The 24,346-nt window shown below is 48.9% G+C and overlaps 1 protein-coding gene across 1 annotated transcript in view; it reads left to right on the top strand.

Annotated features, from left to right (window-relative positions):
• Nucleotides 1-24,346, top strand: part of WDR72 (WD repeat domain 72) — a 192,077-nt gene that overhangs the window by 36,633 nt on the left and 131,098 nt on the right. Inside the window, exon 11 of the mRNA XM_029070137.2 lies at nucleotides 22,757-22,962. Coding sequence (XP_028925970.2) covers nucleotides 22,757-22,962 — 206 coding nt within the window. The remainder of the gene's footprint in view (nucleotides 1-22,756; nucleotides 22,963-24,346) is intronic.

Here is a 24,346-nt window from a genome sequence, read left to right as displayed (position 1 = left end):
CCACAAAAAGAATGACATCATTCCACTTTTGTGGACGATCAGGGGATACGTGCCCTTTCCTTTCCCCTCCCCCCCAGCCAATGTCCTGGATTCTTGTTCACCTGGACGTCACACCCAAGCCAAGGAATGATGCAGAAGGAGCCAAGGTGGAAGGCGTCCGGGCTCTGGATACAAAGGCAAAGGTGCCCTCTCCATTCCGGACAGGAGGCCGGCCAGCTGAAAATTGGACTGCCCAGTATTAAACTGGATGAATGGCCACCCCGGGCAGTTTGGAGTGGAGCCTTGGATAACCCCCTCGGTGGCCGGATGGAGTCATTCAGCATCTCTGTGGGTACCACAGCTGCCAAGGATCATGGGGATAAGCCTGCAGTGGCCATCTGGTCCTCCCCGAGCCTCCTCCTTTCAATTCCCTAACAATCTCCCAAAGAGCAGCTGCGACAGGGTGGAGCAGAATGACCAGGCTCAGTGGACTGTAATGATTATAGATCTCATAGAAAATTGGGCTTCCAATCTGGCCAGTAGGCGTAGTGTGTTTATCTGAGTTTGCGAAGAGGCTCTGCTTTTCTGCAGGCTGCTCTGTGTTAGCGACAGTCCTGGGTTTTTGCAGATGCTTTTTGAACTACTTTAGATAAACAGTCCAATATCCCAGGATTGGGACCGTTCTGGCAAAATTGAACAGTTTACCTGACTCTCACCGTGTCCCCCGCCAGCTGCTTTCACCCTCTTGGACAGCTTGCCCTGCTGTGTCTGGGCCAGACTGTGTTGTCAGAGCCTCCTGGGACATGTGGTACTGAAGTCCCAGAAACTTGAGGGACTTTAGCTCATACTTCCTTCTCTGCCTGCTGCTCTTTCAGCCTCCTAAAGATGAGGGAAAGCCATCGAACTGGAGGATGGTGTCCCTTAAGCTCAATTTTCATCAAAAATAATGTGGTCAGTAGGGTGGCTCTATCCGGCATCACAAACACTGGACAAGGAGAGGCACGTGACCTCAGTCGTACTGCACCGGTCATGCAGTGTAATATGACGACATCCACTCCACTTTTCAGAAGTTCATCAGTTCCATGAAAGCCTATAGTGTCTCTTCTAGGGATCTCCAAACCCTCTCCCTTCTTGCTCCAGAGAAGTTGCATCCTCCTACCAGGTCTGGGTGTCCTCAGGCACATTGCTTGAGCTGCGGAGACCGGTGGCCAGACCTGTGGAACTGAGAATTTTTTAAAGGGGAAAAAAAGCATCTGGATCCATAGTAGTACCAGACAGGAGACAGAGCAGTTGAAAACCAGACCATTTAATATAAAATGGGACAACTGGCCATCTTAGTGAGCCGCCTAGGTTTCTACGGTAATTCCCCCACAAGGGGTTGGAAGGAAAGGTGGTGAATATTGCCAGGGAAAGGTTTGGATGAAAATAGAAACTGTAGTTCAGGTTCTTAGGAAAGGTAGTGTTCCAAAGTATGGAACTTGGCAAATGAGAGTGCTTTCCTTTGGCTATTAGTGAGCTCATCTTAGATGCAGAGGAAAAAAAAAAAACCTTTTTCTCAGAGTTTTCTCTTTTGCTCAGATTCTTTTGGATTCTTTAGCAAAAACCCAGCTAATTCATTCAATAGTATTTATTGAGCGCTTACTATGTGCAGAGCACTGTACTAAGTGCTTGGAATGTATAATTTCACAACAGATAGAGACAATCCCTGCCCATTGATGGGTTTACAGTCTGGCCTAGCAGCTTTAGTCAAGAGAAGCAATGATTGAAAATGATCAACAAATACGAATGAAGTATAATAATGTTGATATTTGTTAAGCTCTTACTGTGTGCCGAGCACTGTTCTAAGCGCTGGTGTAGATACAGGGTAATCAGGTTGTCCCATATGAGGCTTACAGTCTTAATCCCCATTTTACAGATGAGGTAACTGAGGCACCGAGAAGTTAAGTGAGTTGCCCAAAGTCACACAGCTGAGAGGTGGCGGAGTCAGGATTAGAACCCATGACCTCTGACTCCTAAGCCCATGCTCTTTCCACTGAGTCACGCCGCTTCTCACTGAGCCACGCTGCTTTTCATATAGAACTCCCCCCTTCTTGACTGTGAGTCTGTCGTTGGGTAGGGATTGGCTCTATCTGTTGCCAAATTGAACTTTCCAAGTGCTTAGTACAGTGCTTGGAAATATGATTGAATGAATGAATGAATGAATTCAGTTGTTCATATTTATTGAGCATTTACTGGGTTCAGAGCACTGTACTAAGCACTTGGGAGAGTATAATATAACAAAAAAGGCACCTTCTCTGCCCACAACAAACTTACAGTCTAGAGGGGGAGATAGATGTTAATATAAATAAATAAATTACAGATAAGTACATAAGTACGGCGGGGCTGGGATGGGGGATGATTAAAGGGATCAAGTCAGTGTGACGCAGAAGGCATCGGGAGAAGAGGAAAAGAGGGCTTAGTCAGGGAAGGCCTCCTGGAAGAGATGTGCCTTCAGGAGAACTTTGAAGTAGGGGAGAATAATTGTCCATCGGATTTGAGGAGAGACCACCTGACTGGAAAGGTTAGATGTGTTGGATGACCTTTAGAAGGTTGTCCAGGAGAGAAGCCATTACAAAGTTCCTCCAGATGTCCTGTTGCCCCTGTTGAAGTCAGAATGCCGGAATTCCAATCCAGGAATGGCATTTCCTCTACCCTTCACGTGGTCAGTGACCACGATGCACTGTAAAATATTTTTTCATCCTAATCCATACTTGTCCTAAACCACAAAGTCCCTACGGCCATCTGTTAAAACCTTCTACAGTTGAAGGTGTGGGATAACCCAGTTTCATTCCTAGCTGGTCAGGTCTCCCGCTTGGATCCAGATTTGGTCGTAGGGATCGGGTGGAGAGCAGGGTAACTTGGTTAGACGGACTCATTTGTTTTCCTTCAGACTGAGTTGATCTCGAAACTGCCCCAGCTAATGATAAAGCTCTGCACCCTCCTGGCTCCAGCTGGCTCTTGGCAGCCTCCCATTCATCCCCTGTCATGGTTCGCTCGTTTCTGCTTTGCTCGTTTTCCTCCCTACCTTCTCTGTCCTCCCGGGCTCCACTGGCCTCTGCCTTCTAGTCTCTTTCTATATTCCAAGAAATATGACCTAGGTTGGGTCCTTCGGAGGAGCAGTCCCAATATATCACTCTGGTTCAAGTAGTTTTCTCTATTCGTTTTCTCAACCCAACCCTTCTATGATCCTACTTTATGATGGAGTGCGTATGGCTGCTGCAGAGGCTCCTGGTGTTCATCCTAAAGATCAGTTGATGGCCACGTTGATTTACTTTGTGGAGCTCTTAAATTCATCCCCTCAGAAATGGCGGGGGTCCCCTGGTGTGCCCTCAGCGTGTGCAGATGTTTCCAGCACGTAACAGGGGTACACAGTATCGCGAGGGGGCCATTCAAAGCAGTGTCGAACCTCTTCTTCTACTAAAGCCTGACATGGCCACTGGGTTGATTTCATGTCATCTGCAAGCGTGGCTCAGTGGAAAGAGCCTGGGCTTGAGAGTCAGAGGTCATGGGTTCGAATCGCAGCTCTGCCACTTCTCAGCTGCGTGACGTGGGCAAGTCACTTAACTTCTCTGTGCCTCCGTTCCCTCATCTGTAAAATGGGGATTAAGACTGTGAGCCTCATGTGGGACAACCTGCTTACCCTGTATCTACTCCAGCACTTTGAACAGTGCTCTGCACATAGTAAGTGCTTAACAAATACCAACATTATTATTATTATTATCTGTAGCCCCCACAAATAAAGTAAACTGATTTCTCTATCTCCCCTGATCTCCTCTGACCTCACTCCTTCTGATTATTGAGTAGCTACATGGAAAACAGGAAGGAAATGAGCCCAGAGAGGGAATTGACAACTAAGCTTTATGGCTGCCTGTGTGCTACATCTCAGAGGAGCCCTTTTTCCATTCTGTAAAATGGCATCTTCCCAAGGAAGGACATTTAGATTTGTATTTTAGACCTTTGAATGATAGCCTTGGTTCTGGCGTTGGATTATGGGCAGTTACGAAGTGTAGCTTCCAGTTTTTGGGACTGCAGCCCTGGCTGAATACGAAGGGTTGTTCCAAGGGAGAAGATTCCACCACATAGCTTGAGTTGCCCCTGGTAGGCATCCTCCTCCTTTTCTGTGCACATCACATCCCAGAAGTGATCTGGATTATGACACAAGTCTGTTGTTGTTGTTGTTGTTTTACGCTGTCCAGTTGTGTCCGACGCAGAGCGACACCATGGACACGTCTCTCCCAGAATCGCCCCACTTGCATCTGCAATCGTTCTGGCAGTCGATCCATAGAGTTTTCTTGGTAAAAATCTGGAAGTGGTTTACCACTGCTTCCTTCCACGCGGTAAACGAGTCTCTGCCCTTGACTTTCTCCCCTGCCACGGCTGCCCAGCACAGGTGAGTTTTGACGTGTAGTAGATTGCCTTCCACTCGCTAGCCACCAGTCGAGCTGGGAATGGAATGGAATGGAATGGACAGGCCTCTGCTTGACTCTCCCTCCCGTAGTCGAGACTGGTAGAGGACTGGAAACTCTCCAGGTGCGACCCTGAGTGTACTGGTTATTCTGGATCCTGTGAACTGCAGTGCACAGATGGGTAGGTCGGTATTTGGAGAAGCAGCGTGGCTCAGTGGAAAGAGCATGGGCTTTGGAGTCAGGGCTCATGAGTTCGAATCCCAGCTCTGCCACTGTCGGCTGTGTGACTGTGGGCAAGTCACTTCACTTCTCTGTGCCTCAGTTCCCTCATCTGTAAAATGGGGATTAAGACTGTGAGCCCCACGTGGGACAACCTGATTCCCCTGTCTACCCCAGCGCTTAGAACAGTGCTTGGCACATAGTAAGCGCTTAACAAATACCAACATTATTATTACCTAGGTAATCAATCAATTAATCATATTTGTTGAGTACTTCCTATAAAGAGAGCACTGTACTAAATGCTTGGGAGAGTATAATATGAGAGTTGATGGACACATTCGCTTCCCACAAAGAGCTTAGAGTATAGGAAGATAGGCAGACCTTAATATAAATCAATTTTATGATTTATTTTGTGAAATTTTAATGATTTTATTATTTAAATTTATGATATGTGCGTAACTGTCGTGGGGCTGAGAGTGGTGTGTGAGTGGGAACGTGGGTGTATGTCACGGGGGCTTGTGGGGGAAGTATGAAAGAGTGTTGTTTACAGGCAGCGATGGCTGGGTGACATCCATTGGAGAAGCAGCGTGGCTCAGTGGAAAGAGTCCGGGCTTGGGAGTCAGAAGTTATGGGTTCGAATCCCCTCTCGGTTGCTTGCCAGCTGTGTGACTTTGGGCAAGTCACTTAATTCATTCATTCAATAGTATTTATTGAGCGCTTACTATGTGCAGAGCACTGTACTAAGCGCTTGGGATGAACAAGTCGGCAACAGATGGAGACAGTCCCTGCCGTTTGACGGGCTTACAGTCTAATCGGGGGAGACGGACAGACAAGAACAATGGCACTAAACAGCGTCAAGGGGAAGAACATCTCGTAAAAACAATGGCAACTAAATAGAATCGAGGCGATGTACAATTCATTAACAAAATAAATAGGGTAACGAAAATATATACAGTTGAGCGGACGGGTACAGTGCTGTGGGGATGGGAAGGGAGAGGTGGAGGAGCAGAGGGAAAAGGGGAAAATGAGGCTTTAGCTGCGGAGAGGTAAAGGGGGGATGGCAGAGGGAGTAGAGGGGGAAGAGGAGCTCAGTCTGGGAAGGCCTCTTGGAGGAGGTGATTTTTAAGTAAGGTTTTGAAGAGGGAAAGAGAATCAGTTTGGCGGAGGTGAGGAGGGAGGGCGTTCCAGGACCGTGGGAGGACGTGGCCCAGGGGTCGACGGCGGGATAGGTGAGACCGAGGGACGGCGAGGAGGTGGGCGGCAGAAGAGCGGAGCGTGCGGGGTGGGCGGTAGAAAGAGAGAAGGGAGGAGAGGTAGGAAGGGGCAAGGTGATGGAGAGCCTTGAAGCCTAGAGTGAGGAGTTTTTGTTTGGAGCGGAGGTCGATAGGCAACCACTGGAGTTGTTTAAGAAGGGGAGTGACATGCCCAGATCGTTTCTGCAGGAAGATGAGCCGGGCAGCGGAGTGAAGAATAGACCGGAGCGGGGCGAGAGAGGAGGAAGGGAGGTCAGAGAGAAGGCTGACACAGTAGTCTAGCCGGGATATAACGAGAGCCCGTAATAGTAAGGTAGCCGTTTGGGTGGAGAGGAAAGGGCGGATCTTGGCGATATTGTAGAGGTGAAACCGGCAGGTCTTGGTAACGGATAGGATGTGTGGGGTGAACGAGAGGGACGAGTCAAGGATGACACCGAGATTGCGGGCCTGAGAGACGGGAAGGATGGTCGTGCCATCCACGGTGATGGAGAAGTCTGGGAGCGGACCGGGCTTGGGAGGGAAGATGAGGAGCTCAGTCTTGCTCATGTTGAGTTTTAGGTGGCGGGCAGACATCCAGGTGGAGACGTCCCGGAGGCAGGAGGAGATGCGAGCCTGAAGGGAGGGGGAGAGGACAGGGGCGGAGATGTAGATCTGCGTGTCATCTGCGTAGAGATGGTAGTCAAAGCCGTGAGAGCGAATGAGTTCACCGAGGGAGTGAGTGTAAATGGAGAACAGAAGAGGGCCAAGAACTGACCCTTGAGGAACTCCAACAGTTAAAGGATGGGAGGGGGAGGAGGCTCCAGCGTAGGAGACCGAGAATGATCGGCCAGAGAGGTAAGAGGAGAACCAGGAGAGGACAGAGTCCGTGAAGCCAAGGTGAGATAAGGTACGGAGGAGGAGGGGATGGTCGACAGTTAACTTCTCTGTGCCTCAGTCCCCTTATCTGTAAAATGGGGATTAAAACTGTGACCCCCACATGGAACAACCTGATCACCCTGTATCTATCCCAGTGCTTAGAACAGTGCTCTGCACATAGTAAGCACTCAACAAAAACCACCATTATTTAAAAAATTCTCATCTGTAAAATGGGGATTAAGACTGTGAGCCTCACATGGGACAACCTGATTACCCTGTATCTACCCCAGTGCTTAGAACAGTGATCTGCACATAGTAAGCACTTAAATACCAACATTATTATTATTATTATTATCCATGTAGCAATGGGGAGTGTACCTCAGTGGTCGGCTGGAGTTCTAGACGACATGGGCCTGGAGAGGGTACATGTCTGCCACTGGTCTGAGGAAACCACTATGGGGGTTTTCCAGTGGGAGCAAGCTGAAGCTCAGGCCAGGTATGTAGAGGGGGTTTACAGCTGGAAACTGGGGAGGAGGTACTGAGGATAATGAGGGAGAAGACTGGAGACTGCTGGGTAATAAAGGGGAGGGACTACACCTGAGAGTGAGGTGTAAGCTCGTTATGGAAAGGGACTATATCTGCTAATTCTGTTGTATTCTCCCAAATGCTTAGTACAGTGCTCTGCACATAGTAAGGGCTCCATAAATATGATTGATTGTTCGATTGATTGATTGAACTGACAGGATTTGGTGAAAGACTGAATATGTAGATTGTAGACTGAGAAGTAGCATGGTCTAGTGGGTAGAGCACAGGCCTGGGAGCCAGAAAGACCTGGGTTCTAATCCTCACTCTGCCACTTGTCTGCTGTGTGACCTTGGGCAAGTCACTTAACTTCTTTATGCCTCAATTACCTAATCTGTAAAATGGGGATTAAGAGTGTGAGCGCCCTGTGGGACAATCCGATTACCTTGTATCTAACCCATCGCTTAGAATGGTGCTTGGCATATAGTAAGCACTTAACAAATACCAACATCGTTATTATAACAAATGCCAAAAAAAAATGAATGTGAGAGACATCCAGATTAATGCCAAAGTTTATGAGTCGAGCAGCATGTTGATGTTGTCTACAGTAATAGGAGAAACAGGGGGAGGACAGGATTTGGATGGGAAGGTAAGGAGTTCTGTTTAGGACATGTTTTGAACAGGTGTCAATGGAACTCCAAGAAGAGATGTCCTGAAGGCAGGAGGAAATACAGGACTGCAGAGAGGAGAGAGATAGGGAATTGGGAATCATCCATAAAGAGATGGTAGTTGAACCCATGGGAGGAAATGAGTTCTCCAAGAGAGAGGGTGCAAAAGGAGAATTGAAGGGGAGCCAGAACTGAGTTTTGAGAGACTCCCACAGTTAGTGGGTGGGAGGCAGAGGAGGAGTCTTTGAAAGAGACTGAGAATGAGCAGCTAAGAGAGAGGAGGAGAACCAGGAGAGGCTGAATCTGCCCCAACTTCAATTCAAAGGAGATCCCTTTTGTGCCCCACCCTGCCTCCCATTCCCCTCTGCCCCCCACCCACATTCCACCCCATACCAAGGTTTGACATCTCTTTTCACTGTTGGGCGGAGACTTCCATTTTGCTCTCCCACATCCCTCCAGCAGGATTGATGGCCCTCCTGCGGGATAAATGAATTATTGCCCCTCTCTTGCCCTCTCCTACCCCTTTCCTTTGCCCCCAGAATAAAGAAATAGGGTTGAGAAGTAGCTGTCCTGGACTAAAATCAGTGAGAATACATTCCACTACTGGGCTTCCAGGTAAAGGAAGAGCGTTTACTCTGTCATCTCTCAATGATTTTATCAGCAGGTTGCTATGTTGCAGTCGGGGGGTGTGTAGACTGTAAAGACCATGTCTACCAACTCTGTTATATTCTTCTTTCCCAAGCATTTAGTACAGTGCTTTGTACGCTTTGAGTGCTCAAAAAGCACAGTTGATTGAATGAGTGAGTATGAGAGCCTAAGAAAACCCATGGGATTTGCTAAAATGGCCATTTTAGTGATTGAAAAGTTACTTTCCATTAGGCCTATCTTAATGGGGAGAGGAAGATGAGTCCCATGTGGGCCAGGGACAATGTCTTACCTGATTATCTTGTTTCTACCTCAGTTCTTGGTGGAGTCTTAACTCTTAACACGTGCCGTTAAAAGAGAAGAAAAACATTCGGCTTCTTGTAAATTCTCAGGACAGAAAACTTAGGATGAACGAACAGAGACAGACACCAGGAAATCTCACTAGCTATTTTTTTTTTGAAATAGCTTTCCTGTAGAGCGGAAAGGTTCACTCCCCCGAATGCACCTTCGGCATCAAAGGCAGTAATGCAACCTTCCTTAAAATAACCACCACTTAAACTGATTGACAGCTATATTTAGTTATAGAACCAGGTTAATAATTAAAATCCAACCTTGTGGTTGATTCTAGGTCTTTCTCACATTCTTGGGGATGGCGGGCAGCAGTGGGGAAGATACGGAAGATTGAAACAAAACTCCCAGAAAATGTTTCAAGGTAGTACTCTTTATTAATTATATCTGAGCAAGGGTCTCTGCCAGAAGTAATCATAAGTCCATCATGGTAACCCCTTTGTCCTTGCAAATTTTAGTGATTTACAGTCTCTCTCTTTCTCTCTCTCCTTCTCTGTGTCTTCTACTTCCGCCCCAGCCTCCCTCCTCCGCTTTTCTGTAGGTCAGTGGTCAGAATTAGATTTGAGCGGGTGAGTATGGACTAGCTGATAAATCCTGGACTTGCTTTTTATATGCCGGGGGCCCTAGTGTAGTTTGGGTCAAGGTCACAGTGGTCACTGACTTCTTAAAAATGCATTCTGTATAGCCTGAAGGTTTAGGGTGATGTAATTCTCAGCTGTGAGCTTAAAGTATCTGGGCCTTTTTTCTCTGCATAACGGACCAGCGGGCTCATCCTCCCCTCCACAACTGCTTTATATGTTGCATTAAAATAGATTTGGAAGAATCAAACCAAAATCATTTTATTCTCCTTCAGTCTGAATAAGAGGTCATTTTCTCCCCGCCAATATTTTCTAGTTAAATAAGTTTGAGTCCCCCCAGGGTCCCCTGCCTCTGGTCAGAAATCTGAGGCTTTTCTATATTTTCTGGAGTAAGATGCAGTAACTGTGAAATGGTTTTGTTAGGAAGGGGCATGGGGTCGATCTCCATACTGTCAAAAGGAGCAAGGCAGTGAACTTCATCTGTAACCGATGGTAAATGATGAATCTGTCAGGACATCCAGTGGGCAGCTTCTAGGGAAAACGGACTTTGATTGTAGCTGTCAGTGAAGTGGTTTTTCTGGAACCCAATGAATGAATTTGACTAATAGACCTGGAAACCTGGGATAAAGAAGCCAACTCCTCCTGCTCTGCCTTCCACCCCAAGCTGTTTAGGTTTGAAAGGAAGGGATGACTCTGTCTTTCAAAATTCGTACGTTTTCCGACTGGATTTGTATATGCATCGACAGTATCCCCTAGCTAATGCAAAGCTATTCCCATATGCTCATTTCTTCCAGAACGTGTGTTTCCGCATCATATTTGTGCTAGACTTTGGGAACATTTGCGGATGGGATGAGCCTGTTCAGTGTACCCCATGCCTCGGTGTTAGAAGAAGCAGTTGTGCGCATATATGCAGACTCAGAATGGGCAGTAACTAGACTGCAAGAGCAAGACCACACTTTATAGGAGAACTGGAATCCCCAAATCCCCCGGTCGCAGAATAGGAAAACTTTGGTTCCTCCTTGTATTTCCTTGGACTCTGGTACACTTCTCGCAGGGGACAATATTAGAGGAGAGCCAAGTCGATTTTCTGAAGCAGTGTGAAATTTGCCTGCTCGGATGTGGCAATTCAATAGGTCAGTAGGGTTTTATGAGCATCTTCTGACCTTTACAAATGGCTGGAAAAGCTATTCATGCAATTTTACAAGGGCATTGTACAGGCTTTGAGTTCTACAGGGGAAAGATGCCATGAGAATATCTCTCATTTCAGATTCTTGAAAGATCTCCCAAAAAAGCCCACTTTGGTAAGTCAGTCGGTGGTATTTATTGAGCACCTATTGTGTGTTAAGAACTGTAATAAGAGCTTGGGAGAGTACATTAAAATTAGTAGACATGATCCCTACCCTTAACTATCTTACAATCTAGCAAATAACTTTAATGTGCCAGGGATCCCTTGCTATGTGTTTTCTTCTATTGCACTCTCCCAAGTTCTTAATACAGTGTGTAGAACTCAGGGACTTGATAAAGACTATTGATGAAGGGATTGATTAGTCATTGTTCCTGCGATTGGGCTTTGGGCAGGACCAAGGCACATATTTTGTCGATTGGGGGTTGCTGAAGTGTGTCCTGATCTCTAGAACAGGCATGAGAACATCACCAATGTCACCAAGAGGTCCCCGTTATCTTATTTTCACTGGAACCCAAAAGCTCTCTGTGAAAGCCGTGAGCTGTCCGTATCTCTAGACTATAAATTCATTGTGTGCAGGGAATGTTTCTGTTTATTGTTATATTGTACTCTAAGCCACCTAGCTTGTGGCTTTGTGAGACAGAAAAGATGGTGGTGCTGTCGACAGTGATAGGAAAGTCTGGGGGTACACAGGCTTTGGGAGGAAAGACGAAAAATTCAGATTTGTGCTGTTTTTGCTTTATTTCCTTGTTAAGTTTGAAGTGATGCTGGGACATCAATCAATCAATCAATGATATTTTTGAATGCTTACAGTGGGCTGACCAATTGGGAATGCACAATACTTCAGGGCTGGTAGATGCGATCGTTCCTTCAAGGAGCTAAGAGTCTGCAGAGGAGCTTATAGTCCTAGGAAAGATGTACTGAAGTCAGAAGGAAAAGGGACATTGTAGAGAATGACAGAGGTCTGGAGTAGTGGCTCAGTGGAAAGAGCACGGGCTTGAGAGTCCGAGGTCATGGGTTCAAATCCCGCCTCCACCACCTCTCAGCTGTGTGACTTTGGGCAACTCCCTTAACTTCTCTGTGTCTCAGTTACCTCATCTGGAAAATGGGGATTAAGACTGTGAGCCTCACGTGGGACAACCTGATTACCCTGTATCTCCCCCAGCACTTAAAACAGTGCTCAGCACACAGTAAGCGCTTAACAAATACCAACATTATTATTATAATTATACTTCACAAAGTCCACGGACTCAATGGAGGTGCCTATTTTAGGGGAACAGCACCTTCAAGGGGAATGGACATTGCAGATTTGTCAGCTTGTCCATTGGTAGATTCTGACTTTCAAAGTGATTTTTTGGTGTCATTGTCCATGCTGCCTCCACCTCCTCTCCAGCTCCTTCCTTGACCTTTTCAAAACTGGCTTCTGCCCTCTTGACTCCACTGAAACTGTTCTCTCCAAAGTCACCAATGACCTCTTCCTCTTTCTCCACACCAAATCTAAGACCCTCTACTCCATCCTAATCTTCCTTGGCCTCTCGGCTGCTGTTAGCATTATGGACGGCCTCTTCTCCTGGAAACGCTAGCGTCTCATCTTGGTTTCACTGCTACTGTCCTATCCTGGTTCTCCTCCCATCTCTCTGGTTGCTCCTTCTTGGTCTCTTTCATCAGGTCCTCTTCTGCCTCTCACACCCTAACCATGGGGATCCCTTGAGGCTCAGTTCTGGGGCCCAGATCTCACAGCTTCAACAACCACCTCCATCTGGATGGCTCTCAAATCTACCTCACTAAATAATAATAATGTTGGTATTTGTTAAGCTATGTGCAGAGCACTGTTCTAAGCTCTGGGGGAGATCCGGGGTAGTCAGGGTGTCCCACATGAGGCTCACAGTCTTAATCCCCATTTTCCAGATGAGGTAACTGAGGCACCAAGAAGTTAAGTGAGTTGCCCAAAGTCACACAGCTGAGAGGTGTCAGAGGCGGGATTTGAACTCATGACCTCAAACTCCCAAGCCAGGGCTCTTTCCACTGAGCCATGCTGCTTCTCTGAAATATTTTATCAGTATGGGTAGCTTCAGTTCGTCCGAGCAGCGTCCTTGTCAGTCGAGGCTGTGTCATTATCCTTGGGTGAAATCTATCTCCTTTCCTTCCGCGTGAGAAAGTAGTAGCTGGACCAGGTGATTGCTGTTATCTCACACACAGGGCTGAAATCCCAGGGTGACCAGAGTCACCTCCAAGCCCTTAGCCTACGCTGCCCAAGGTGTTCAGTGTCCCTCCTGAGTAGCCAGAGGTCTGCCTGGAGAGCAGATTGTGTCTGCGGCTCTCCACTGCAGCCCTGAAATCAGTGCAGTAATAATAATAGTAATGTTATTTGTTTAATAATAATAATAATGTTATTTGTTAAGTGCTTACTATGTGCCAAGCACCGTTCTAAGCGCTGGGGGAGATACAGGGTAATCAGGTTGTCCCACGGGGGGCTCACAGTCTTAATCCCCGTTTTCCAGATGAGGTAACTGAGGCCCAGAGAAGTTAAACGACTCGGCCAGAGTTACCCAGCTGACAAGTGGTGGAGCCAGGATTAGAACCCACAACCTCTGACTCCCAAGCCTGGGCTCTTTCCACTCCTGTCACCATACAACTGTGTAGGTATTCTTTGAACATGGAGCAAAGAGAATGTAAAACTCCATTTTAATACACAAAATGGGTTTTTTAAATAAATGTCACTTCTCTGTTGCATCTGACAAGAACATTTTGTAGGAAAAAAAGTTCTTCTTTTAAGGAAAAGATTTCACACTCATTCTCTGATATGGAGGTCTCAGGTACTCTGTCTTCATCCCGTCAGTGTTGGCGAGGGGCTAGTGTTCTTTTCCTGTGCTCATTGTCCACCGGCCATCTGGGATGTGACTGACACAGAAGGAGCTTTTCAATGGGGCTGCTGGGCTTGCTATGGTCCTACCTGCCCCTGGTGGGGCAGGCTCGTAGGTAGCATCTACAAAAACAAAAACTCATTCTAGTCTCCTCACTCTAGGCTTGAAGGCTCTCCATCACCTTGACCCTTCATACCTCTCCTCCCTTCTCTCTTTCTACTGCCCACCCCGCACGCTCCGCTCCTCTGCCGCCTACCTCCTCACCGTCCCTCGGTCTCACCTATCCCTGCCGTCGACCCCTGGGCCACGTCCTCCCATGGTCCTGGAATGCCCTCCCTCCCCACCTCCGTCAATCTAATTCTCTTCCCCTCTTCAAATCCCTACTTAAAGCTCACCTCCTCCAAGAGGCATTCCCAGACTGAGCTCCCCCCTTTTTCCCTCTGCTCCCTCTACCCCTCCCTTCACCTCTCTGCAGCTAAACCCTCTTCTCCCCCCTTTCCCTCTCCTTCCCCTCTCCTGTCCCACCCCCTCGCACTGTACTCGTCTGCTCAACTGTATACATCTTCATCACCCTATTTATTTTGTTTATTTTGTTTAATGAGATGTACATCACCCTGATTCTATTTATTTGCCATTGTTTTTATGAGATATTCTTCCCCTTGACTGTATTTATTGCCATTGTTCTTGTCTGCCTGTCTCCCCTGATTAGACTGTAAGCCTGACAAAGGGCAGGGACTGTTTCTATCTGTTGCCGATTTGTACATTCCAAGCACTCTGTACAGTGCTCTGCACATAGTAAGCGCTCAATAAATGCTATTGAATGAATGAATGAATCATTGAGGTAGCCATGACTGTGAGAGAGGAGGTAAGTTTTAGGGGGAGGGGTTTCTAAAACCTTTGCGTGGTGAGAGGGACCCATGTCCCATCTGCAACCAGCCAAGGATTTGTTTCCATTGTAAAATTTCAGCAGAAACTGAGACTAACATGCCAATATTTCTACTGCGTTAATTGGACACCCGGCATTTCCAGCACTTGGGCTGAGTGGACAAAAACCATCTCCCAGGGAGGACCGCCCCCACCCCCCAAACCCCCTGGTCTTGGGAACCACCCCCACAGTCTCGGGGAAGCCCCTCACTGCCATCCCACCTGGGAAACTGACTTAGGGCCCAGGCATCAGCATGTGACCGATCAGATGAGCATTTCAGGCTTTTCACCATCCCTCACAACTGCTACCATGAATTCAAGGAAGTCAAGTTGGGAGCATGTGGGAGAGCTTGGGCAGGATGCAAAAGTGTGCATGGGCAGCCGAATGGCCAAATCAGCCAGTCATTAGGCAGGCACCAGGACCTTCTCCCCCCCAGCTTCTTCCCCCCCCCATCCCAGACTCCCTACTTGACAATGTTTGAGGGCGAGGAATGCAAAGCAAAGGCACGGGGGCCAAAACTGGGGCAAGACGTGTTGGGGACCAGATCTGGAAGGCAAAAGCGGGGAGGTCCAAATTAGAAGGAGAAGGGTTCAAGTCCAAGTCTGGAAGGTAAAGGCGGGGGAACCAAAACTGGAACGAGAAGTGTTCGGGGCCACACGGGGAAGGTGAGGGGTTGGGGGCCATGTCTGCAAGTCATTTATAGGGGAGACCCAAACTGGAACGAGAAGGGTTTGGGGCCATGTTTGGAAGGCAAATTTGCGGGAGACCCAGACTGGAACGAGCAGAGTTTGGAGGCTGGTCTGGAACAAGAAGGCTCAGAGGACAGGTTGGGAAGGCAAAGACTGGGGGCCCAAACTGGAACAAGAAGAGTTCTGGGCCAGGTCTGGAATGAGATGGCTGGGGGTCAGGTCTGGAAGGCAAAGGTGAGGGGACCCAACCTGGAACGAGAAGGGTTTAAGCCCCACCTTAACAAGAAGTGTTAAGGACACGACTGCAAGGCAAAGGCAGGGGGCACAAACTGGAACGAGATGAGGTGGGATCCAGAACAGCAAGGCATAGGAGAAGGGCCCAAACTGGAACGTCCAAGGTTTGGGGCCAGGTCTGCAAGGCAACGGCCGGGGTAACCAAATTGGAGCAAGTCGGTTGGTGGCCAGTCCTGGAAGGCAAAGCTGGAGTGGCCAAAACTGGACTGAGAAGGGTTCCGGGCCAGACCTGGAACGCAAAGGCGGTGTGTGTGTGTATTTGTAGAGGGGCGGGGGAGCTAACTGGAACAAAAAGGGTACAGGTCCAGGTCTAGAAGGCAAATGAAGGGGGACCCAAACTGGAAAGAGAAAGGTTTGGACCAGACCTGGAATGAGAATTGTTGGGAGCCAGTCCTACAAGGCAAAGGGCGGGGTGGCCCAAACTGGAACGAGAAGCATTCAGGGCCAAGTCTGGAATGAGAAGGATTGGGGGCTAGGGCTGCAAGGCAAAGGTGGTGGGGCCCAAAGTGGAACAAGAAGGGTTCTGGGCCAGGGCTGGTAGGAAAAGGCCGGTTCAGGGGTTGGGGGACAGCAACTGGAACCAGGAAGGGTCAGGGCCAGGCCTGGAAAAAGAAGTGTTGGGGGTCAAGCCTGCAAGGCAGATGCAGCGGGGCACTAACTGGAATGAAAATATTCGGGACCAGGTCTGCCAGGCAAAGGCGGGGGAACCCAAACTGGAACGAGATAGGTGGGTGGCCAGGCCTGGAAGGCAAAGGAAGGACAGCCAAAATTGGAACGCAAGGGGTTCTGGGCTACGCCTGGAAGGCAAAGGTGGTGGGGCCCTAACTGGAATGAGAAGCATTCGGAGTCAGGTCTGGAATGAGAAAGGTTGGAGTCCAGACCTGCAAGGCAAAAGCGGGGGAACCCCATCTGGAAAGAGAAGGTTTCTTGGCCAGGTCTGAAAGGCAAAAGAAGGGTGGGCCCAAACTAGAATGAGAAAGGTTTGGGGCCAGGCCTGGAGCGAGAAAGGATTGGGGGCCAGGCCTATGAGGCAAAGGTTGGAGAACTCACACTGGAACGAGAAGTGTTTGGGGCCAGGTCTGGAAGGCAAAGGCAGGGGGCGATGCAAATGGAACGAGAGGTGTTCTAGGTCAGATCTGGAAAACAGAGTCGGGGAGCCCAAACTGGAAGGAGAAGGGTTTGGGGCCAGGCCTGGAACAAGAGAGGTTAGGGGGCAGGCCTGCAAGGCAAAGTCTGGAAAGAGAACGTTTCGGGGCCAGGCCTGCAAGCCAAAGTCCGGGGGCCCAAACTGGAATGCGAAAAGTTCATGGCCAGACCTGGAAGGCAAAGGCCGGGTGTGGGGGAGGAAGTGGGGGCAAAACTGGAAAGAGAAGGGTACGGGGCCAGGTCTGGAAGGCAAATGCGGGGGATCAAACTGGAACAATAAGAGTTCGGGGTCAGGTCTGGAAGGCAAAGGTGGAGGGCACCAAACTAGAAGAAGAGTTCAAGGCCAGGTCTGGAAGGCAAAGAAGGGGCTGCCCAAACTGGAACGAGAAGGGTTGAGGACCAGGCCTGCTATGCCAAGGGCCCAAACTGGAACGAGAAGTGTTCAGAACCAGACCTGCAAGACAAAGACAGATGGGCCCAAACTGCAACAAAAAGGGTTCAGGGACAGGGCGGGAATGAAAAAAGTAGGGGGCCAGGACAGCAAGGCAAAGGCATGGGGGCCCAAATTGGAATGAAAGGTTTGGGGGACAGGCCTGGCCTGGGGCCCCAAAGTGGAATGAGAAGGGTTCAGCTACTGAGCTACTTGACCAGTGAACGCCCCCCCCCGCCCCAACTTGAGGTGAGCAAACTGGGGCCGGTGTGGGACCATCACCAATTCTAATCATGGTTCCTGGAAAGTAATCCATGTGATGCGCTTACGTCTTTTGGCAAAAAAAAAAAAATTCTATTTGCAGGCCAAAATAGATGCAGTGTCCATCAAATCCTCAGGTACTGTTTAATGTCTGAATATCTCATATATCTTCAGCTCCTTTATTGGACATTTGTCATTCACTCAGGAAAATTTTCTGGTTTCCTTCGTAGGAAAGAGTTCCACTAGATTTTTCTTTTGTCAACAAGAAAATAATTAAGCAATCAGTGCTTGAGTGTTTACTATGTGCAGTTTTGTACTACGTTCTGGGGAAAGTACAATATTGGATTGGATTCAATCCCTGTCCACCGGAGCTTATAGTCTACAGGAGAAGCAGGTGTTAAAATAGACTTCAGATGGGTTAATAGAGTGTAAGTTTAAAGATACTTACATTCCCTTCGACTATCTCTCTTGGAGGAGATGTGATTTTAGGAGGGTTTTGAAGATGGGAAGAGTAGTCGACTGTCGGATTTGATTGGGGAGGGAGTTCCAAGGTAGGGACCCTCGATCTCGTCATCTCCTACCGCTGCACTATCTCCTCCCTCACCAACTCTGAAATCCCTCTCTCTGACCATAACCTTCTCACCTGCCTCATCTCTCACACTCCCTCCCCCTGCAAATCTTCGCTACTGCCCCACAGAGACCTCCGCTCTCTCGATCCCTTCCGTCTTTCCAATAGCATCTCTCCTCACCTTGCCGCCCTGTCCTCTCTTCCCACTCTCGATGATCAGGTCTCCGCTCTCAACTCCACCCTCTCTACTCATCTCGACTCTCTCTCCCCCCTTTCCCTCCGCCGCTCTCGCTCCACTAACCCACAGCCCTGGATCACCTCCTCTGTCCGCCTCCTATGCTCCTATGCTCGAGCTGCTGAGCGCTGCTGGCGAAAGTCCAAGCACCAAGCCGACCTCACACACTTCAAATTTATCCTTTCCTGCCTTAACTCTGCCCTCTCCTCTGCCAGGCAAAACTTCTCCTCCCTCATCGACACCCATGCCCGTCACCCCCGCCGATTGTTCCGGACCTTTAACTCTCTCCTTAGGCCCCCTGTTCCTCCCCCTCCCCCATCTCTCACCCCCAATGATCTGGCCACCTATTTCCTCACGAAAATCAACACAATCAGATCTGAGCTCCCCAAAGTCACCCCTCCGCCTCTCCCCTCCCCCCCACAACCCTCTCCCCTACTTTCCCATCCTTCCCTGCAGTATCCTCAGAGGAGATCTCCTCCCTCCTCGCAAGTGCCACCCCCTCCACCTGCGCCTCGGACCCCATTCCCTCTCACCTTCTTAAAACCGTCGCCCCTGCCCTCCTACCTTCCTTAACTTCTATTTTTAACCACTCAATCTCCAATGGCTCCTTCCCCGCTGCCTTCAAACATGCCCACGTCTCCCCCATCCTAAAAAAACCCTCTCTCGACCCCACTTCCCCCTCCAGTTATCGCCCTATCTCCCTACTACCCTTCCTTTCCAAAATCCTAGAACGAGTCGTCTACAATCGATGCTTAGAATTCCTTAACTCCCATTCTCTCCTAGACCCCCTCCAATCTGGCTTCCGTCCCCTCCACTCTACCGAGACTGCTCTCTCTAAGGTCACCCGTGACCTCCTTCTTGCCAAATCCAATGGCTCCTACTCCATTCTAATGCTCCTTGACCTCTCTGCTGCCTTTGACACTGTCGACCATCCCCTCCTCCTCCATACCTTATCTCACCTTGGCTTCACGGACTCTGTCCTCTCCTGGGTCTCCTCTTACCTCTCTGGCCGGTCATTCTCGGTCTCCTTCGCTGGAGCCTCCTCCCCCTCCCATCCTTTAACTGTTGGAGTTCCTCAAGGGTCAGTTCTTGGCCCTCTTCTGTTCTCCATTTACACTCACTCCCTCGGTGAACTCATTCGCTCTCACGGCTTTGACTACCATCTCTACACAGATGACACGCAGATCTACATCTCCGCCCCTGTCCTCTCCCCCTCCCTTCAGGCTCGCATCTCCTCCTGCCTCCGGGACGTCTCCACCTGGATGTCGGCCCGCCACCTAAAACTCAACATGAGCACGACTGAGCTCCTCATCTTCCCTCCCAAACCCGGTCCTCTCCCAGACTTCTCTATCACCGTCAATGGCACGACCATCCTTCCCGTCTCTCAGGCCCGCAATCTCGGTGTCATCCTTGACTTGTCTCTCTCGTTTACCCCACACATCCTATCCGTTACCAAGACCTGCCGGTTTCACCTATACAATATCACCAAGATCCGCCCTTTCCTCTCCACCCAAATGGCTACCTTACTGCTACAGGCTCTCGTTATATCCCGGCTAGACTACTGTGTCAGCCTGTGTCACTCTGTGTCACTCTGACCTCCCTTCCTCCTCTCTCACCCCGCTCCAGTCTATTCTTCACTCCGCTGCCCGGCTCATCTTCCTGCAGAAACGATCTGGGCATGTCACTCCCCTTCTTAAACAACTCCAGTGGTTGCCTATCAACCTCCGCTCCAAACAAAAACTCCTCACTCTAGGCTTCAAGGCTCTACATCACCTTGCCCCTTCCTACCTCTCCTCCCTTCTCTCTTTCTACCACCCACCCCGCACTCTCCGCTCCTCCGCCGCCCACCTCCTCACCGTCCCTCAGTCTCACCTATCCCGCCGTCGACCCCTGGGCCACGTCCTCCCGCGGTCCTGGAATGCCCTCCCTCCTCACCTCCGCCAAACTGATTCTCTTCCCCTCTTCAAAACCCTACTTAAAACTCACCTCCTCCAAGAGACCTTCCCAGACTGAGCTCCTCTTCTCCCTCTACTCCCTCTGCCACCCCCGCTTTACCTCTCTGCAGCTAAACCGTCTTTTTCCCCTTTTCCCTCTGCTCCTCCACCTCTCCCTTCCCTTCCCCACAGCACTGTACTCGTCCACTCAACTGTATATATTTCCATTGCCCTATTTATTTTGTTAATGAATTGTACATCGCCTCGATTCTATTTAGTTGCCATTGTTTTTACGAGATGTTCTTCCCCTTGACTCTATTTATTGCCATTGTTCTTGTCTGTCCGTCTCCCCCGATTAGACTGTAAGCCCGTCAAACGGCAAGGACTGTCTCTATCTGTTGCCAACTTGTTCATCCCAAGCGCTTAGTACAGTGCTCTGCACATAGTAAGCGCTCAATAAATACTATTGAATGAATGAATGACATGAGTCTTACATTTAACAGTGGCCTGAAAAATAGAGGCAGAACCAAATGTTATTTGCACTCTGTGTGGCGATATTCTGTCCTTCGGGCACGGCAGTGTAATCCCAATCAGCCATCTCACATCGCTTGCCTCATGAAATCGGGGCTAGATGAGAGATTGTGGATGGCTCAGCCCAAACCTCACCACTAGTAATAATAATGTGATAATCTTGGTATTTGTTAAGCTCTTACTATGTGCCGAGCACTGTTCTAAGCGCTGGGGGAGATACACGGTATTCAGGTTGTCTCACGTGAGGATCCCAGTCTTCATCCCCATTTTACAGATGAGGGAACTGAGGCACAGAGAAGTGAAGTGACTTGCCCACAGTCACACAGCTGACAAGTGGCAGAACTGGGATTCGAACCCATGACCTCTGACTCCCAAGCCCGGGCTCTTGCCACTAAGCCACATTGCTTCCCTTAACTCAAGCATATATAATAATGTTGGTATTTGTTAAGCGCTTACTATGTGCAGAGCACTATTCTAAGCACTGAGGGAGATACAGAGTAATCAGGTTGTCCCACATGAGGCTCACAGTCTTCATCCCCATTTTCCAGATGAGGTAACTGAGGCCCAGAAAAGTGAAGTGACTTGCCCACAGTCACACAGCTGACAAGTGGCAGAGCCGGGCTTCGAACCCATGACCTCTGACTCCCAAGCCCAGGTTCTTTTCCACTGAGCCACGCTGCTTCTCCCATCAGCAACCAAGGCTGAATCTCAGGTCTGAGACTATGGGACCAGAAACCTGTATCAGGGACTTGATTTCGAGTGCTTGGGCTTTGCCCAGCCTCTCTTGTGCTTTTTCTTTGTCAGATACGTTTTCACTGGGGCAAGCAGTAGGTGAGCAGGAATCCAGCATATTTACAAATGCACACATAGGTTTTTGGAGTTTATTTAATCACAGGAACTATTTATGGACAAAGTGAATGGCAAACACGTTCCAAATAGCAACCTAATTAATAGAGCTTTATATGCCCACGATGAGGATGTGTGTCCGCTTTTCTAGCCACCATCGCAGTAGCTAGGTCCTCGCCATCTTTCAGAATGAAGGACCAATCTATAGAAGGCGTTGGTGGATATATGATGTTTTTGGTGTAGCGGGTAGAGCATGCCCCTGGGACTCAAAAGGTCATGGGTTCTAATCCTGGCTCTGCCACACGTCTGCTGTGTGACCTTGGGCAAGTCACTTTACTTCTCTGTGCTTCAGACACCTCATCTGTAAAATGGGGATTGAGACTGTGAGCCCCACGTGGGGCAGGGATTGCGTCCCACCCTATATGCCTGTATCCACCCCAGCATTTAGCGCAGTGCTTGACACATAGTAAGGGCTTAACAGAAGAGAGAGGGAGGGAATGAGCAGGAGAGAGGACCTACATGTTATATGCCACAAACACACCTCCATTCGTTGCACTAAGAGGGCCCTTAGAGGTTTGATCAGGTCACTGAGTCTCCCGATTTATTAGCAGGATGTAAAGTTATGAATTGAGCATAATAAATCCCAGGAAGGAGGAAAGAGTAATAATAGTACATGTTGAGGATTTGCTTTTTGCTGAGCACTGGGTTAACTGCCAAGACCCAACGCAGTCCCTGCCCCACAGGATAACCATATGTGCAAAGAGGTGAAGGCAGGATAAAAAATATTCTGTCCAGCCTTCCCAGAAACCAAAAAGAAGTCACGAAAAATCCTTCCTTCCATAGCACAGAAGCCTTCACTGTTCTGGCAGTAGACAGAGAGAGAAAATAATAATTTCGCCACCTACACATAGTCATTTAAGTTGCATACATCTCTACCGGGAAAGTTCCGAGCTTGTAAATGAAATGTAGGTCGTGGAAAGGGCTGAAAGGGCCAAGAGGGAAGTTTTTTTGATCCCCATGTAATTGAGGACTTGAAACACTAGATGCCAGCACCGTTTAGGGCTGAATGGCCGAAGAGCCCAACTCTGCCTTCAACGGGTCGCGTGTCTGTGGGCATGGACAAAAGTAGAAGGCTGAGCAAGCATGGAGCGAGCCAGCAGGTTGGCTCTCTGTTGGAGGATTGGCAAGCTGGTGCTTCCAGAGTTCTAGAAGGGGCTCCAGGTGTTGTATCTGAGAGGAAAAAGATTCCCCTTAGCAACGCGGATCTGTCTCCACAGTTCCGGGGCCGCGATCCTTCCATTCACAGCAATATGGCTTGTTTCCGGTTGTGTTCTCTAGGCACTCTGGAGCGGCATGAAACGGGCGATGGGGCAAAGGCCATCCTGAACTCCCGTGAGGATGCTGAGCTGGTATTGCCCGAATCTGGCTTCCCGGGAGCCATGGACCCTCACCGGCCAAAGAATGCAGAGCCCAAGTCGCCCAGCTCCCACAGGCTTGGCTCACTTTCATCACCCATTTCTCATGCGGAGAAGGCTTTGCGGAAGGTAAGTGGAAAGCTGATGGCTGGATCTCTAGGCCAGTCGATGACATTAGGGAGAAACAACGTGGTAATAAAAATTGTATTTAAAATGCAGCTCTATAGACAGGAGAGTTCAAAGAGCTACATATTCCAGGCATCGCACCAAATGGTCAGAATGAATTAGGGGAAGATTCTGAGCGATGTGGTGATACACTGGCTGTGGCCTAAATGGGCCATTTGTTGCAATTACTCAATGACATTTTTTTTTCCACTTTGGCTACTGACTCAACTTAGTGCTGACTCTATTCTGGGCGGCTGTCATATGGCAGCTTTGGGGAAGGGAAAAAAATCCTAAATTTTTCATTTTTCCCGGTAGAAATTGTGAGAACCTTTAGAGCTAGCCCTAGATGCCAATTCCAAGTGTTGGGAGGGAGAGTCGGAGGAGAAGAGGCAGCAGCCACTACAGCCGGTTGAGTGCGACTCCCAGACTCTCAGCCATCCCAGGCTTCTGCCGAGGTCTGATGGTTGCCAATCAGGGCTGAAAAGACTTAGATGGTGATTTGAAAGCCTGTTGGCTCCTTGTGGCTGGTCCAATTCCTTTCTTCTTTTGGCCTCCGCCTTCAAAGTGAAAAGTTGGCAGCTATGTATGGAGAAGTAAAGCCCAGCCAATCCATCAATCAATGGTAGTTTTTGAACATTTACTATGTACAGAGCACTGTGCTAAGCACTTGGGAGAGTACAGTATAATAAAGCAGATACGTTCCCTGCCCACAGTGAGTTTAAACAGTCTAGTGATGCGCTTTCAAGGGTTAGACAGGGAAAAAGTGGGGAAAAGAGGAGAGTATATGTGTTTGCCTATCATTCTTCGCTCTCTGCTGTGACTGTAGGGTACCATCTCTTGCCTAGGATCCCAAATCCTGGCATAAATGGACACTTACCTAGTGATGAAAAGAGCAGAGGTAGCCCACATTGGCTCATGTTAATATCCTGTCAGACCACTCAAAGAGTTAGGGCAGAGAATGCAGGATGCCTCCGGGAGATTAGGTCCAGTGAGTTTTGGACAGCGTGACGCTGTTTGGATGGGAGGAGTTGCCCTGTCCATCACTTGAGTAGACTGGGGCAACTCATGGTCATATGCCCCCCTGTGGGAGGTTGTTACTCGCTGGCCCTGTACTAGGCCCCAGGCCGAGAGGTAAAACGGGGTGCCTTCTGGGCTCTGTGCTTCTCCCCTCAGCTTCTCCAACCACATGGCCATGTGGAAAAACTCTCTCCAATGAGAATTGTTGCAAACTCGAAACCATCTTCTTAGATATAGAAAGCTTTTTGGAATGACAACAAGGGATCCCAACACTATAAGAGTTTATACTGTTATGTTTGGAGAGAGGCACGGGTCTTGCTGCTCCACCATA

This window comes from Ornithorhynchus anatinus, chromosome 8 (assembly GCF_004115215.2).
Source record: "Ornithorhynchus anatinus isolate Pmale09 chromosome 8, mOrnAna1.pri.v4, whole genome shotgun sequence".
Classification (NCBI taxonomy): domain Eukaryota; kingdom Metazoa; phylum Chordata; class Mammalia; order Monotremata; family Ornithorhynchidae; genus Ornithorhynchus; species Ornithorhynchus anatinus.
This window is presented reverse-complemented; position numbering and strand designations above follow the sequence as displayed.